The following is a 16,372-nucleotide window of genomic DNA, read 5'->3' as shown; positions in this document are numbered from 1 at the left end:
GGGAAGAGAAACATGAGCGAGAGGTTTGATTTAGGTGTTCAGAAATCACAAGGGAGTCTGCAACTAGTCGATGGAGAAAAGCTTCCTGTGGGCAGGAGTGTCGAGAACTGAGGACACAGATTCAAGATGACTGGCATCAGCAACATGAAGGGAAATTGTTTTACTCAGTGAGTGGTTAGGATGTGGAATGCACAGCCTGAGAGTGCGGTGGAGGCAGATTTAGTCATGACTTTCGAAAGGGAATTGGATAATTATCTGGAGAGAGAATATTTGCAGGGCTACAGAGAAACGGTGGGGAAGTGGAACTAGTTCGAGTTGCTCATGTGGAGAGCCAGCAGAAACCCAAGAAATTGCCCCTGTGGCTGCAGCCATTCTATGATGGGACTTTCCGGTGCCACTTGCCGCCGGGATCATTGGGCCCACTGAAAGTCAATGGACCTTTGGCCGAGGTGCCGAATCTCCCAAGGCGGGTCCTGCCCTAATGGGGCTGGCAAATCCCAGCCTATGATTCTGTAGTGTATTATAGTAAAAACAATAAATGTTCTCAAACTTTATTTGCATCTCTGAATCTTGAAAATGACTTTGCAATCATTGTGGAGGTTGTAGAAGGATGGGTGGGGGCAATCTGTGGTCGTATTTCTTTACCCTCCTCCAAGTAATGTGCCTCAACTAGTAACTGAGATACTGCGTTTACAAAAAGCAGCTGTAAAATTATAATATGTTCCATAATAAGATGGATAAGATGTTCTAAGAATGGTTTCCATTAAAATTTGTTTTTTTTCTAGCTTAAAGTTGTGTCATTCAGCTACATGGTTTTAATTTCCTCTAATAAGAACATTTTAAATCTCTTGCAGATCATGCTGAAATCAACAAGGCATGTCAGTTTTCAGGATGAAGATGAGGTGGTGAGGATAAACCCTCGAAAGGATATATTGATCAGGGGCTATGAAGACTACAGACATCCCATTGTGCAAAAAAATGAATTGGAAACTGAAATAGACTCGTATGTGTGTTTCAAACCTGAATCTAAAAAACACGATTATGTATATCCTTCTGTGGAAGGGATTGAAACTGAACACATTAAAGATTCAAAAGGTTCTATTGTATTCAAAGCACAGCCATCCCCTTCACTAAAATCAAAAAAATCCAGGCGGAGGAAAGAGGATGGAGAACGGTCTCGTTGTATATATTGTCGAGACATATTTAATCATGAGGAAAATCAGAGAGGACAGTGTCAGGATGCTCCAGACCCCATCAAGAGATGCATTTATCAAGTGAGCTGCATGCTGTGCGCTGAGAGTATGCTCTACCACTGTATGTCGGACTCTGAGGGAGATTTCTCTGATCCATGCTCTTGTGACACTAGTGATGACAAGTTCTGTTTGCGATGGCTGGCACTTATAGCCTTGTCTGTCATTGCACCATGTATGTGCTGCTATCTTCCTCTAAGAGCATGTCACCACGGTGGTGAGATATGCGGATGTTGTGGAGGGAAGCACAAAGCAGCTGGATGATGTGACCAGTCGGGAGCCAAGCTGTGCTTAATAGTTCCTCTCCAGGCAGCAGCAACCCTGGGCCTCAATGGTTTTGCCTACTGGTATTAAAAGCCAGCACCAATTGCAGAGCTGTGCAAATTTCCAAGGCTTGAGGAGGAGTGACGTGCTTTAAATGATCGCGGCACTTCACAAGGCCACCATGTCTAACACTTTGCATGGCGTAGCCTAACTTAAGAAGGTTTTGTGAAGCAAAGATTTCTTTGCTTTTTGGCTGTTGGACAAATACTGTATATGATTATGCAGAAGGGATTCATTTTGCAGTTTTGTACATTGAGTTGACTAATGGGTCTGGTATCTCACATGAAGCTTTTACAGATGAGACTGAAGTATAGACTAAAAGCACTAGGTAACTGTTTGATTTTCGTTCGGAAAGATTTCAACTTGTTTAGGCTTTGGTTCTAATAAGTATTTACTTACTGTGTGCATTTACAGAATCACTTAACTGGCAGTGCAGATGAATTTACTGCCTATGAATAATTAGAAATATTTAATACATATGAAGTGTCAAACTCTATATAACTAAAGTTGAGATGGCTTGTACTTTCTCAATAAAACCATTTATCCTTTCAGTTCTTCTATATCAGGAAACAAAAGATTGTGATATATAATGAACCCATAGTTAGATCTTTAATTTTTAATGTCTTGTGATATGCATGCTTACTATTCACATACAATTTTACTTCCGTTTGAACAATATTTATTTTCACATTTCTCTCTGAAGCCTTGAAAGCTGGTGACTAATTTTCATTGTGGTGATTAAGCACATCCTATTTTCTTTTCTTTATATGTGTGTTGTGTGAGAACCAAATTGCAAGTTAGTGGCATATTTTGATTTTTAGATATCTTTATAAACACTTCTAATATTTTTGCTCAACCAGCAAGTTTTCTGTTAGTGGTTCAAGAATATCAAATGGCTTCTTGCATTGAAATAACTGAGTATGATGTATTATTAAAACTCTAATGTTTGGAGTATAGTCAGTTCATGAATTTTTGGCCTAAATTTGTTTCGTGACCTAATGGAAACAGTGTAGGTGCAATTTTGGAAAAATCCAGGTTTAATTTGTAAGTTAAACCAACTCTAGAATATTTTATGCAAGATACTAAGCTATGCTAGCTGAATGTGTTATTCTAGGATTATTAAGTGAATGCATTTAGTTGGTTAAAAAGCCATTAGGTGTTACATTTTCCTTTATACTTATGCATGTAGGCATACCTACACTTTACTCTGGAGTGGGTATGTAAATAGACATGATTCATACTTAAATGTGTATCTCCAGTCATAGGTCTGCATAAATGAGATAAATATTCGATTTTAAATTTACCTTTCGGCTGGGGGAGTTATCAATGGGTGAATATTTCAGACCTGGAGCACTGATACCCAAAATATCATAATGAAGTCAAAATTGGAGTCTAAATAGAATAAATTCTTAGACTATATCGATCTCGTATCTTTTTAACATTTATAATTAATTGGAGGTCAGTCGTCATTTTGTGCAGAGCTCTATATTATAACTAGTCCAACAATATGTGGAATAAACCTAAATATTTAAATAAATTTGTTAGTGCACAAGGACACACTTGATTTTTATGCATTTACCGTGCACATCTTTGTGCCATGTGCGCATGCCTATGACTATGGAGAGGGGAATTGAGCAGTTGTGGTTGTTGCCAGGACCATCTTCATCCTAAGATTCAATGCTTTTTAAATTTTATCAAATATTTATTCACAAAAACTACATTTAAAATTTAGGGCTTTGGCAAAGTTGCTTGCCCAGGTTCTAATTTTTAGATCTGTAAATAATTAACCCCATTTGTAAGATACTCCACATTAGAATGCATTGATATTTATCAGCTGTGAGTAGATTAAATGAACTGACAGCATTCTGTACATAAGCCAACTTTGAGTATTATTTCACATTGAAAAGTAGAGGCTAAAGATATGAGACTTAATTTTTAAAAAGAGCTTGTTTCTAGTTTTGTACTTTGTAGCAGAATGGCTTCACTAGGAAAATTGTTTGGTGATGGGGGCAATTCCTTCCTTTTGCCTTTTGAGTATTTTAACAGTTGTGTGTGATTTTTCATTATAAGATTTCATCCACATGCTTATGAACTTTAATTTCTTTATCGTTCTGTACATTGGGGAACCCAAATTAAGATTTTAATTGCGCTCCCGGTAATTGCACATCGCGATTCCCTGTATATCTTGCAAGTTTTCATTGACCACATTTTGGCAAACTGTTTTCCACAGTTCCATTTTTTTTTTAAACTCTTAATTTACTTGAACTTTTTGTAACAACTGAAAGCTCTCCGAAGGAAAATGTCTGATTGTGCTGACTTGCCACCTACTGTTATTGATGTCCACGTTTGACAGACATAACTAAAGTTGAAGAATCTTTTTAAGTCACAGCACCAGCTATGACTCTGACTCTGAAGGTTCAGTTGCACGCTGTTTGGAGGACAAGGTTACTCTCGGATGCTGCTATAATCCAGTACATAATCTTCTAAGTGGGACATCTCAAATCCTAATATTTCAAACGATTCAACGGGCTTCTACAGTTCATCCAAATGTGGCTTTTCACTTGAACATCCTGGTCCAGACTCATTCTTTGCGGGAATTCCTAAAGATCTTCCTCCCTGCCTTTTTGGGGTCTGGTTAAGAGCATGTGGTGTAAGTCAGCTCGCGTGCCTGCCTTATCACAGTTAGTGGATAGTATGAAGTACCTAGATCTGGCTAAAGCCTTTTCCCTTTCCCATAATGCTTATAGTCATAATAATTGATTGCAAATTGAATAGTGAATTGAAGCCAGATTTTCTTTTGCAAGCCGTATATTCCGAGCTAGAAGTTTACAGATATTAATCACCAAAATAAGCCTTAAACCTCTCAGTTGCTGACCCTTTCACTTTTAGATTAATGTCCTCTCCACTTGTGATTGAGTGAGTGTTTTTGAAAATGAGCTACTGTGCAAATCTGGTGGATATTTTCATGCACACCAATTACATTGTTTCTGATTGTGTTTGGATTTCAAGTTCAATCAAAATTTCCCCTTTTGCACCCTTCCTCACATGAAGATAAGATCAGAGCTTGTAACTATTCTTGGAAGATCCTTAATGTTTAAAAAGAAAAGTTGCCATTGTAGTGGAAACAATTTCCAACATAACTTGGAAATAGATTTTTCCTTGCCAGTCGACTATTAAACATCAAGTAATTCTGCTTTTTAAAAAAAATATTCTTTGGATGGGGGAGGATCTGACGGTGCTTGTATGGGAATGTAAGAACATGTGACTACCCCCAAGAGGAGAACTTGCTGGCTGTAGCAAAGTCTTTTGTTTTTTGTTATAGGTACACTTTGACCTTAGAATGAGGCACAAGTAATTGGTATGGTACATCTCCTAGCCATGTACTGTAATGTATATGCAATGTCTGCTTTATGGATTTAAACAGCCTAAAAGGCATGCTAATAACTCTAATTTTAAAAGAATTGACCCTGCTGAATATTGATGGTGCATTGATGCACCAAGAACTGTCATGTTATTTTTGTTCTACGTCCAATTACTTTTTGTTTAAGGTTTTGCTTTTTAGAATTTGGGATATTATCAATAGAAAACATTAAGCTACAGAATGCTTAGTACCTAGAGGTTTTTATTTTAATTTTTTCTAAATACTGCGTATTGTTTGCTTAGTGCCACTTGCTTGATGCCTAGCCCACTTCCAAAAAGTGCCTCGCTTGTTCATTTTAAAAACTCCATTTAAATCTAACTTTTATTGTATTTGTTACATTTTGTTTTTAGGTATTTTTATCTTTGCGTTAAAGAGATACCAAGCATGTGATGTACAATTTACTTTAATAACTCCTGCCATAGGTGTAATTTCTTAACTGTATGAGGGTGTAGCTTCTTAATTTCTTGAATATATATAATGTAAATATGCATATATAAGTTTGTAACTGATTTTGTTACATCATACACTTGTAATTTGACATATCAAATAACTATCATAATAAAACAATAAGTTTTAATTTCTTTATATGCTGTCTGTTGTAATATTCTTTGACGCCAGTGCTAGCTATCAAACAGCAAGCATTTGAAACCATGTACAAAGTAAGTTTGACATGTTTTAAAGAAGGATATTCAACCACAGCTTTGTAATTTAAGATCAGGTGGAGTTAAAATAATAATTGCCCTATCCCCGTAACCCCAACTAACCTTTGGACACTAAGGGGCTATTGATCAAGGCCAATCTACCTACCTAACCTGCAAATCTTTGGCACTGTGGGAGGAAATAGGAGCACCCGGAGGAAACCTACGTAAACACTGGTAGAACATGAAAATTCCACACAGTCACCCATGGTCGGAATTGAACCCGGGTCCCTGGCCACCATGCTGCCCTCATTTTTGCAAGTAAAATTGATGAAGTTCACTTTTCAAGTGTCCCAAGTATTGGGTATGTTGTTGATGGGACTGAGAGCTGTTAAAGGACTCCTTTACAAAATTAGTTATTAATAATGGGACAACTTTGGCTTCTTAGGTCCCATGACCACTAACTAAATGTAAGTTGTTAGAAACTGAAAGTAAAATGATTCCTATTGAGCCAGGCCAAACTGGAATGCTCCCTCGACAGGTGTCATGGTCTGAGCCCATCACACTCGGGAGTTCTGTAAGATCCCATGGCCAGTGCAACAGACACCCCTCAATTGTTTTTCCCACAGACTGAATTATCTGTGGTGGTGTGACCAGGGGCTGAATTCTCCGACCCCCCGCCAGGTCAGAGAATCGCCGGGGGCCGGCGTGAATCCCGCCCCAGCCGTCTTCCGAAGTCTCCGGCACTGGAGATTCGGCGGGGGCGGGAATCGCGCCGGTCGGTGCCCCCACCCCCACCCCGGCGATTCTCCGGCCCGCGATGGGCCGAAGTCCCGCTGCTGTAATGCCAGTCCCGCCGGCGTGAATCAACCACCTCCCTTACTTACGGCGCGGGCGGGCTCCGGGATCCTGGGGGAGGCGCAGGGCGACCTGGCCACTGGGAGTGCCCCTACAGTGGCCTGGCCCGTGATCAGGGCCCACCGATCCGCGGGCAGGCTTGTGCCGTGGGGGCACTCTTTTCCTTCCGCGTGGCCATAGACTGCGCGATAACCGACGCGGAAGTGACCCCCCCTGCGCATGTGTGGGGATGACGTCAGCAGCCGTTGACGCTCCCGCACATGCGCGGACATCCGCCGGCAGGCGAAGTCACTTCGGCCCCGGTTGGCGTGGTGCCAAAGGCCTTCCACGCCAGCCGGCAGGACGGGAACCACTCCGGCGCGCGCCTAGCCCCTCAAGGTGAGGCCTTAGCCCCTAAAGGTGCAGAGAAATCAGCACCTCTGGGGCGGCCCGACGCCGGAGTGGTTCACGCCACTCCATCCTGCCGGGGCCCCCCACCCCGCCGGGTAGGGGAGAATCCAGCCCCAGCTCCACAAGCCCCTACCCCCCACCCCCCGCGTTGACACTTACTCCTCTGCGAAGAAGTCAATAAATGGCTGCCACCTTCAGGCGAACCCTAATAGCGAACCTCTCAAGGCGAACGTGACTTTCTCCAGGCCAAGAAAGCTTGCCATGTCCGATAGCCATACCTCAGCCCTCGGGGGAGCTTTGAGTCCCTCCATGCTAACAATATTCGTCGCCGGGCTACCAGGGAAGCAAAGGCCAGAACGTTGGCCTCTCTCTCTTCCTGGACTCCCGGGTCCTCCAAAACCCCAAAGATTGCCACCTCTGGGCTCATTACCACCCCAGTTTTCAATACCCGGGACATGACACCTGCGAATCCCTGCCAATACCCCCTGAGTTTAGGGCACAACCAGAACACGTGTACATGGTTAGCCGGCCCTCCGGCGCATCTAGCACACTTGTCCTCCAGCCTGAAGAATCTGCTGATCCGGGCCCCCATCATGTGGATCAGGCTGAGCCTGGATCAGGCTGAGCCTGGCGCATGTTGCGGTCGTGTTCACTCTGCTCAGGGCTTCTGCCCAGACTGCGTATCCTCAGCTCCTATTAGTTCCTTGTAGACGTCTGAAACTCTACCCTCTCCCACCTCTCCCCTAGAAACTACCCTGTCCTGCCTCCCCTTCAGCGGGAGACGTGGGAAGGACGGCACCAGTCTGCGTACAAAATCCCGCACCTGTAAGTATCTAAAGTCGTTCCCTCTCACCAGCCCAATCTTCTCCAGCGCCCTCATGCTCGGAAAGCTCCCTTCCAGGAACAGATCCCCCATCCTCACAATCCCCGCCCTCCTCTACAGTCGATACCCCCCATCCATGTTCCCCGGGGCAAATGGGTGGTTGCCGCAGATTGGGGTCCAGACTCTTATCTCCCCTACATGCCTCCTCCACTGGCCCCAGATCCGACGAGCCGCCACCACTATCGGGCTGGTGGAGTACCGTGCCAGCAGAAGCGGCAGAGGTGCCGTGACCAGGGCTGCTAAGCTAGTGCCCCTGCACGAAGCAGCCTCCATCCGCTCCCTCTGTCTCTTGCCTCGTTAAAGACCCTGACCAGCACCGGCCCCACTATCCTGGCAAATTTTTTGTAAAACTCCATCGGATATCCCGGGGCTTTGCCCAACTGCATGACCTTCAGGCCCCCCAATACCTCTTCGATCTTGACCAGGGCCCCGAGTCCATCCACCAACCCCCTCCCCACTCTTGGGAAGGTCAGTCTGTCCAGGAATCGCCTCATCCCCCTCCCCCTTGTCCCCCGGGTGGTTCCAAAGTGTACAGCTTCCTATAAAAGTCCCTAAAGACTTTGTTCAGCCCTGCCGTGTCACCCACTAGATTACCCTCCCCATCCACTACCCTCCCTATTTCCCTACCTGCTTCCCTCTTCCTTAGTTGTTGCGCAAGCATTCTACTGGCCTTCTCCCCATGCTCATAAATCGCGCCTTTTACCTTTCGAAGCTGCTGTACAGCCTTGCCTGTAGTCAGCACCCCAAACTCGGCCTGCAGCCTCTGTTGTTTCCTGAGTAACTCTGGCCTCGGGGATTCCGCGTAACTCCTGTCCATCCATAGAATTTCCTTAATCAGTCGGTCCGTCTCTGCCCTATCCGTTCTGCCTCTGTATGCCCGGATTGAAATCAGCTCCCCTCTCGCCACTGCCTTCAGTGCCTCCCAGAGCACCGCTGCCGAGACTTCTTCAGTATTGTTCACCTGCAGGTAATTCTGCATGCATTTCCTCAGCCTCTCGCACACTGCCTTGTCCGCGAGTAATCCAACTTCCAGCCTCCATAGTGGGCACTGAAAGCTGTCCTTACAAAACTGCAGGTCTTCCCAGTGCGGAGCATGGTCCGATATGGCAATTGCCGAATATTCTGCCCCCACCATTCTGGCCAGCAGGTCCCTACTCACCACAAAGTAGTCAATTCGGGAATACACCTTGTGGACGTGGGTGTAGTACGAGAACTCCCTCGCCGTCGGCCGGCTAAATCTCCATTGATCTGCTCCCCCCCATTTGCTCCATGAACCCTCTCAGTTCCTTTGCCATCGCCGGCAACCTGCCCGTTCTTGAACATGACCGGTCCAGGACTGTATTAAAGTCTCCGCCCATGATCAGCTTACGCGAGTCCAAGTCGGGGATCTTCCCTAGCATCCTCCTAATAAAATCCGCATTGTCCCAATTAGGGACATACGCACTGACCAGGACTACTCTCACCCCTTCGAGCTTACCCCTCACCATAACGAACCTGCCATCCATATTAACTGTGCCCTCCGCCTCAAATTGTACCCTTTTTATTAATCAGGATCGCAACCCCCCTCATCTTAGAATCAAGCCCCGAATGAAAGACCTGACTGATCCAGCCCTTCCTTAACCTAACCTGGTCTGCCACTTTCAGGTGCGTCTCCTACAGCATGACTATGTCCGCCTTCAGAACCCGCAGATGCGCAAACACTCGCGCCCTCTTCACTTGCCCGTTTAATCCTCTAACATTCCAGGTGATCAGCCTGGTTGGGGGGCACTTCGCCACCCCCCCCCCCCCTTTGCCGATCAGCCATCCCCTTTCCTTGGCCAGCCCCCCAGCCATGTGTCGCGCTTCATCTGGCCCGCCTCCTGACCGGCTCCACCCATTACCTCCTCTCTGTTGCCATACCCAGTTTCCATCCCGGTCAGCAGAACGACTACCCCCACCCCCACCCACTAGCAACACCATCCTATCACCTAACTCCTGCTCTAATCCAACTATATGCACACTCCCCACCTTGGCTTCCGTTGACTAGCCCCACTCAGCTAGCCTGGGGCTCCCAGCCTCTGCGCCAGCACGTCTCCCACCCATTGTTCCCAGTCACCCCTCCCCGACCCATTCATACCACTTCTCCAGATCAGCCTTACTTAAGTAAACACTCTATGCAAGTCATAAACAGCCCCCACAATAGCACAATTCAAGTTAAACAAGACAAAAAAAAGAGGAAGAGATAAGAACTGACAGGCGTTCTCAGTCCTTCCCATACAGACATAGAAAAGATTGCACAAAGTTTCCCTGAAGCATCCCTCTTAACACAACCCTTTTAACTGCTTTCTATATTATTTTCCCTCCAGCCAAGCTCCAACTAATCAAAGAGCCCAAAAAGGAAACATTCAGGTAAACCACGCAAAAAGCACGCAAAGAAACGACAAAAACAGACCCAAACGTACAGGCAATTTTCAAAACGGGAGAGACATCACATATACTTAAAAGTTCTAACATGAGTCAAACTCCCTCAGCTCAGGGCCAGCCCTTGCTTCTTAATGAAGTCCATCGCCTCTTCAGGTTCCTCGAAATAATGGTGCTGACCCTCATACTTAACCCACAGGCGCGCCGGAAAAAGCAGCCCGAATTTCACCTTGTTTTTATACAGTATCTCCTTCACCTTCCTGTAGCCTCCCCTCCCCCTGGCCACCTCAGCGCTCAGATCTTGGTAAACACGCAGGGTGGTATTGTCCCAAGTGCAGCTTTGTGCTCTCTTTGCCCATTGCAGCACCCGTTCCTTGTCCAGGTACCTGTGAAAGTGTACCACCATCACTCGTGGGGGACCCCCTTGTCGCGGCTGCCTCACCTGTACTCTGTGTGCCCTGTCCACCACCGGCGGGTGCGGGAACATCTTTCCCCAGCAACATCTGAAACATACCCTCCACAAGCGCAGCAGCGACCGGCCCCTCTGCCCCCTCCGGGAAGCCCACGATTCTCACGTTCAGCCGACGAGATCCGTTGTCCAGGTCCTCCAGCCTTTCCAGAAGCACTTTTTGCTGGTCCCTCAACCTCCGAATCTCCACATCCGCCACCGTTTGAAAGTCAGCCTGCTCCTCCACTGACTTCTCCAACTGCTGGAGCTTCACAGCCTAATCATCTAGCCTTTTTTCCATTCCGTCAATCAACTTCTGTAGCGGCTCCAAGTTGTCACACTTCAGAGCCAGAAAGCCCTCCTGTATAGTCTGCAGCAGCTGCTCCATTGTGCGCTGGGCTGTCGGCACCTTGCTCTGAACACCAGCCATGCTGGTCCCTCTCACAGCCTCCACTGTGCCCTTATTCAACCACCACTTCTGCTGTTTACGGTCCCTCCGGCGTCTGAGGTCCATACAATTCTGTATGGGTCCTGTGCCTGAGCACTATTGCTTTTCAGTTCCGCGTTCAAAAGCGCAAAAAAGTCATACCCTCATAGCTGCCACCGGAAGTGCCTTGAGGTCCCATTTCTATCAATCCTCAGGCATTTTGATTTGTAGCTTAGAAACAATATTCCCAAACTATTTTCTACACAATTATCACTGTGAAGAGTTGTTCAGAATTCAGATTATGTGGTGTGAGCAAGCACATTGTGTCTGATGTCCGGGGTGCATTGATACTGTTTAGTCAGCTTAACTGGGACATTTGCCTTGGCTCTTCTCTCTTTACCCAGTAACTTTTCTTCAAATAATTGTGAAAACTAAAGGACAAGTTTCAAAAGTTGTACTGAAGGTTTATTTACGGATTGCTTTGTTTGGGGTGGTGGGGTGAGGATTTTGGGGCTAGAGTGGGAGGATTGAGAGGCAAACTTTTATAATTTTTTAAAATTTTCTTCATAAATTCAGAGTACCTAATTCATTTTTTTTCCAATGTTAGGGGCAATTTAGCGTGGCCAATCCATCTACACTGCACATCTTTGGGTTGTGGGGTTGAGACCCACGCAGACACGGGGAGAATGGACTAACTCCTCACAGACAGTGACCCAGGGCTAGGATTGAACTCGGATCCTCAGTACCGTGAGGCAGTAGTGCTAACCACTGCACCACCGTGCTGCCTAGGGTTGAGAGGCAGTCTACAGGGATATTTTTTCATTTCCATTTGGTTCATTTCTTTTAAATTAGATTGATAAAGGTAACAATGTTTCTGAGGGAAAATTGGGCAACTGGGACAATAGCAATGGGAAATGCATGAGGATAAGGTGGTTTCAGCCCTCTTGAAATCCATCCTTTAGTTTGGGGGAATCAAAGGTTAAAATTGAACTCTGACCATAGACGAAGGGCTAGGGCAAGATAGAGGATTTGATTGCACTGTTGAAGGAGATTGGGACAGACATGAGAGAGAAAGGATAGAAAGAAGATGAACATGCAGGACTAATACTCTCAACAGAGGCTGAGAGGAAGGAAGCATGAGTAATTGGGTTAGGGGATGAAGGTCAGCAGCTGTTGAAACTACCCTCTTACCAAAGCAAATCAAACCAGTGACTCTCCCAGTCGGGGGGGGGGGGGGGGGGGGGGGGGAGTGGCTTGGTGATCCAGAGACCCAGGATAATTCTCTGGGGACCCAGGATTGAATGATGGTGAAAATTGAATTTGATAGAAATCTGGAATTTGGGGCACAATTTAATGCCCGTCTGGTGCTTAAACGAGAGCTCGACGAGGCCTTTAAATCGCGGGAGACCAGAATCGAGAACCGCTCCAGGCGCCGATCCATTTGCGATTGATCTGTCCATTGGCAAAATCAGGATCTCGCCTGAGCGTGGCAAGAAACCAATAATTTTTAAAAATATACATTTAGAGTACCCAATTCATTTTTTCCAATTAAGGGCCAATTTAGTGTGGCCAATCCACTATCCTGCACATCTTTGGGTTGTGGGGGCAAACTCACGCAGACACGGGGAGAATGTGCAAACTCCACACGGACAGCGACCCAGAGTCGGGATCGAACCTGGAACTTCGGCGCCGTGAGGCAGCATTGCTAACCACTATGCTGCCCAAGAAACCAATAATCACCACTTAAGCCCAATCTCCATACAATTAACGGGAGCGATCCCTCCGTGATCTAATAGCCTCCCCAGCAAGTGGTCATGCGGAAGACGATTAGTACTCCTTTTAAAAACGCGAAGCTGGTGGAAGGGCTGCTGCAGGGATCCAAGGAGGTGAATAACCATCTTTGCTCACAGGTAAAGAGCCTGGGAGCACTGGAGTTGCTGCCCATGACCTGGGCTGGGCTCCGTGAAGTTGGGGGGAAGAGATGGATGCCTCAGCGCCCGTGGGTCTGCCATGCTGACCTCTGGACTATGTGGTCCCACTCCGGGGTCAACCCAGTCCCTACCCACCTGCCTCACTGACCCTGGAGGCCGTGCGGCTGAAAGCTATTGCTAATTGGGAATTGGCAATCATAGCTAAGTGAGCACCTCATACATCCCAAGTGGATCCCCGTGGGTAGACGTGCCATGTAGCCTGCAGAGATTATTGCCTGGCATTCCAATCAGACCCGTGCTGTCTGGACAATGTGATTGAACACTGCAGGAGGCAACACCTCGGGCCGGGTGGCTGGAGAGTTCCTGGGGTGGAAAACACCGCTTGTTGTCAGACTCCGACCCTCTCCTAATTCCTTACAGATGTTACATGGGATGGATTACAGGTGCAACACGGTAGCACAGTGGTTAGCACTGTTAAATCACAGCTCCAGGATCCACGGTTTGATTTCTGGCTTGAGTCACTGTCTGTGTGGAGTCCGCACGTTCTCCCCGTGTCTGCATGAGTTTCCTCCGGGTGCTCCGGTTTCCTCTCTCAAGTCTTGAAAGACGTGCTGTTAGGTAATTTGGACATTCTGAATTCTGTGTACCCGAACAGCTGCCAGAATGTGGTGACTACGGGCTTTTCATTAGGTAACTTCATTGCAATGTTAATGTAAGCCTACTTGTGACCATAATGACTATTATTATTAAAAATTATTATTATTATTATATCTTGGACCCCACGGAAGTGGCCCTCCTGGTGCTGCTGGCAGGTCAGCCGGCCAGACAGCGGAGAAGGTGGCGACAGCAGCGTAGACAGAGACTCAAGGCTGTAGACCATGTACAGGGCCCCGCCCAACACCCTGAGGACACGGCCGCCCATCTGGCCAGGGAGGGATCCAGAGGAGTAGGCCCATAATCGCCCAAGATGTTAATTATATGAAGATTGGGCGTAAGTGGTGATTATTGGTGTCTTGCCAATAAGATCCTGATTTTGCTAATGGGAACAGGCCAGTTCAATAGCAAATGATTCGCGCCCGCGCGGTTCTCAATTCTGGCCCGTCCCGCAATTAAAAGGTCTTGTCGTGCTCTCGCTTAAGTGCCATTAAATTACACCCTAAAGTCATACAGATTTTAATGGTGAGCAAAAGTGTCCCCAACTGCCTCACTCCTCCAATCGTGCCTCCCCTCCCAGACCCCTTTACCCCACTTATGTCCTACCATAATTAAACACCTGGTTTGTCTCTAATTTTCATAGAATTTACAGCGCAGAAGGAGGCCATTCGGCCCATCGCGTCTGCACTGGCTCTTGGAAAGAGCACCCTACCCAAGGTCAACACCTCCATCCTATCCCCGTAACCCCACCCAAAACTACAGGCAATTTTGGACACTAAGTGCAATTTATCATGGCCAATCCACCTAACCTGCACATCTCAGATGTGCACATCTGCACATCTAACCGGAGCAATGGAGGAAACCCACGCACACACGGGGAGGATGTGCAGACTCCGCACAGACAGTGACCCAAGGCGGAATTGAACCTGGGACCCTGGAGCTGTGAAGCAATTGTGCTATCCACAATGCTACTGTGCTGCCCCTAATGTCTGCAACATGTTGTCCACACCCTCAGCAATGCCCCTCAGTAACTGAGACACGTCACCTAGCGACTGGAACATGCTGTCGAGGTGCTCTGTAATGGTCATGACTGAGCCACGCCTTGGACACCTTCACTCATGCTGCTGGCGTCATGCTCCAGGCTCTCCGCTGTGGTCGCCACATTAGCCATGTTAGCCTCGGTGGGCACACATTGCTGGCGCTATCTCCTGTACCCGTAGCCTCTGGGACTCCTCCAATCGGCGATGAACCTGATGGAGTGTCACTGACATTCCCCACTGAATCTCACGGCCGAGCCCTAGCATCTGCATCAGCTCCAGGTAAACATGCTCCAGAGGCTCAGCATCTGGCTGGGACCCAGCTACGTCCTGGGATCCAGCAGACCTCCTACTGCTGTCTCGCCAGGGGATTCCTGCCTCCATCTGACGTGCATCTGAAACTGTAGTGTGCTCACCAGATTGTACCCCAGAAGCCTGCCCACTATTTTTGCCCACCAAGGTGTGTGTCTTTGCACTGGTGGATAGTGGGGATGACAGCTGTGCCGTGATTATTATGGTGGTATCCTCAGAGCTCCTCCAAGGTGTTCTCATGGGTGGCAAAGGGGGGCACCACCCAAATGGGCCGGCGCCATTGACTGCAGGTCCTGCGGGAGAATGGGCCTGTGGTCAGTGGGAGGAATGGGTCAGTGTCAATGGCAATAACATCTCACAGTTGGTAGGCCATCTGGGTGGGGGCCGGGAAACCCACACCTCTGCGCCATTCATTGATCTCCACGATGGTCACCATTCGGTCCGCAGCCACCCAAGCGACTCCAAGACCCGTTCCTAATAGGGCTCTGATGTCCGACACCTCACTGCACGTCTGGGCCCTCTCCCGCCGGTTGTGGGCCAACTTCACCTGCAGGGACCCAGAAGGGGCATCGTTAGCTGCATGCATCGTTCATCATGGGGGCTAGGGGCTTGGGGGTTGTGGGAGGGGACTTGGAGAGTAGGGAAGAGTGGGGGAGGGGAGGGGGTGGGTGTCCGATGCCAACTCACTTGCGTGTACTAGTGGAGATTATGAACCTTGCGGCACTGGATGCCGGTCATCCTGGTCACACTCCCCTAGCTGACGGCCGCTGCCCCTTCCTCCCAGGCGGCAATGGCTGTCCTGTGGCTGACCCTCCTGGACACCCCAAGGGAACAGGCTATCCCACCTGGCTTCAACTGGATCTAACCGTCGTCCCAGGTTGGCATCGCTAGTTCCAGGTTGGCATTGCTAAATCGTGGGGCTGGTCTCCGTGGCAGCATGGCTGCGAATGGAGTGGGGTTGGCTGTGCAGGAGCAGTTTGAGTTCTGCTCTCCCTTGTTAGCAGTGGCTGGTGAGCCCGGTCCAGGGCGCATTAACCTGCGCACCATTATTTGCAGCATGAATCCCGTGGGGCCTCATTAAGTGAACCAATTAAGGGCAGCATGGTGGCGCAATGCTTAGCAATGCTGCCTCACGGCACCGAGGTCCCAGGTTCGATCCAGGCCCTGGGTCACTGTCCATGTGGAGTTTGCACATTCTCCCCATGTTTGCATGGGTTTCACCCCCACAACCCCAAAGCTGTGCAGGGTAGGTGGATTGGCCACGCTAAATTGCCCCTTAATTGGAAGAAATGAATTGGGTACTCTCAATTTATTTTAAAAAGTGAACCAATTAACTTTTTTTCGTTGGGACGGCCTTGCTGGGCTGAGCATCAGGAAGCTTGTTGCAGTTCCCGCTCGC

At 47.7% G+C, this 16,372-nt stretch overlaps 1 protein-coding gene across 2 annotated transcripts in view; it reads left to right on the top strand.

Moving 5' to 3' along the window:
- The window catches only part of spred1 (sprouty related EVH1 domain containing 1), a 104,932-nt gene extending 99,352 nt beyond the window's left edge, over positions 1-5,580 (top strand). For both annotated transcript variants that reach the window (XM_038785850.1, XM_038785843.1), the window contains exon 6: positions 855-5,580. In XM_038785850.1, coding sequence (XP_038641778.1) covers positions 855-1,514 — 660 coding nt within the window. In that variant the 3' untranslated portion in view covers positions 1,515-5,580. The remainder of the gene's footprint in view (positions 1-854) is intronic.
- Positions 5,581-16,372: the final 10,792 nt, after the last annotated feature.

This window comes from Scyliorhinus canicula, chromosome 2 (genome assembly GCF_902713615.1).
Source record: "Scyliorhinus canicula chromosome 2, sScyCan1.1, whole genome shotgun sequence".
In the NCBI taxonomy this organism is placed as follows: domain Eukaryota; kingdom Metazoa; phylum Chordata; class Chondrichthyes; order Carcharhiniformes; family Scyliorhinidae; genus Scyliorhinus; species Scyliorhinus canicula.
Note: the sequence above shows the minus strand (reverse complement) of the source record. Positions and strands in the feature narration are given on the sequence as shown.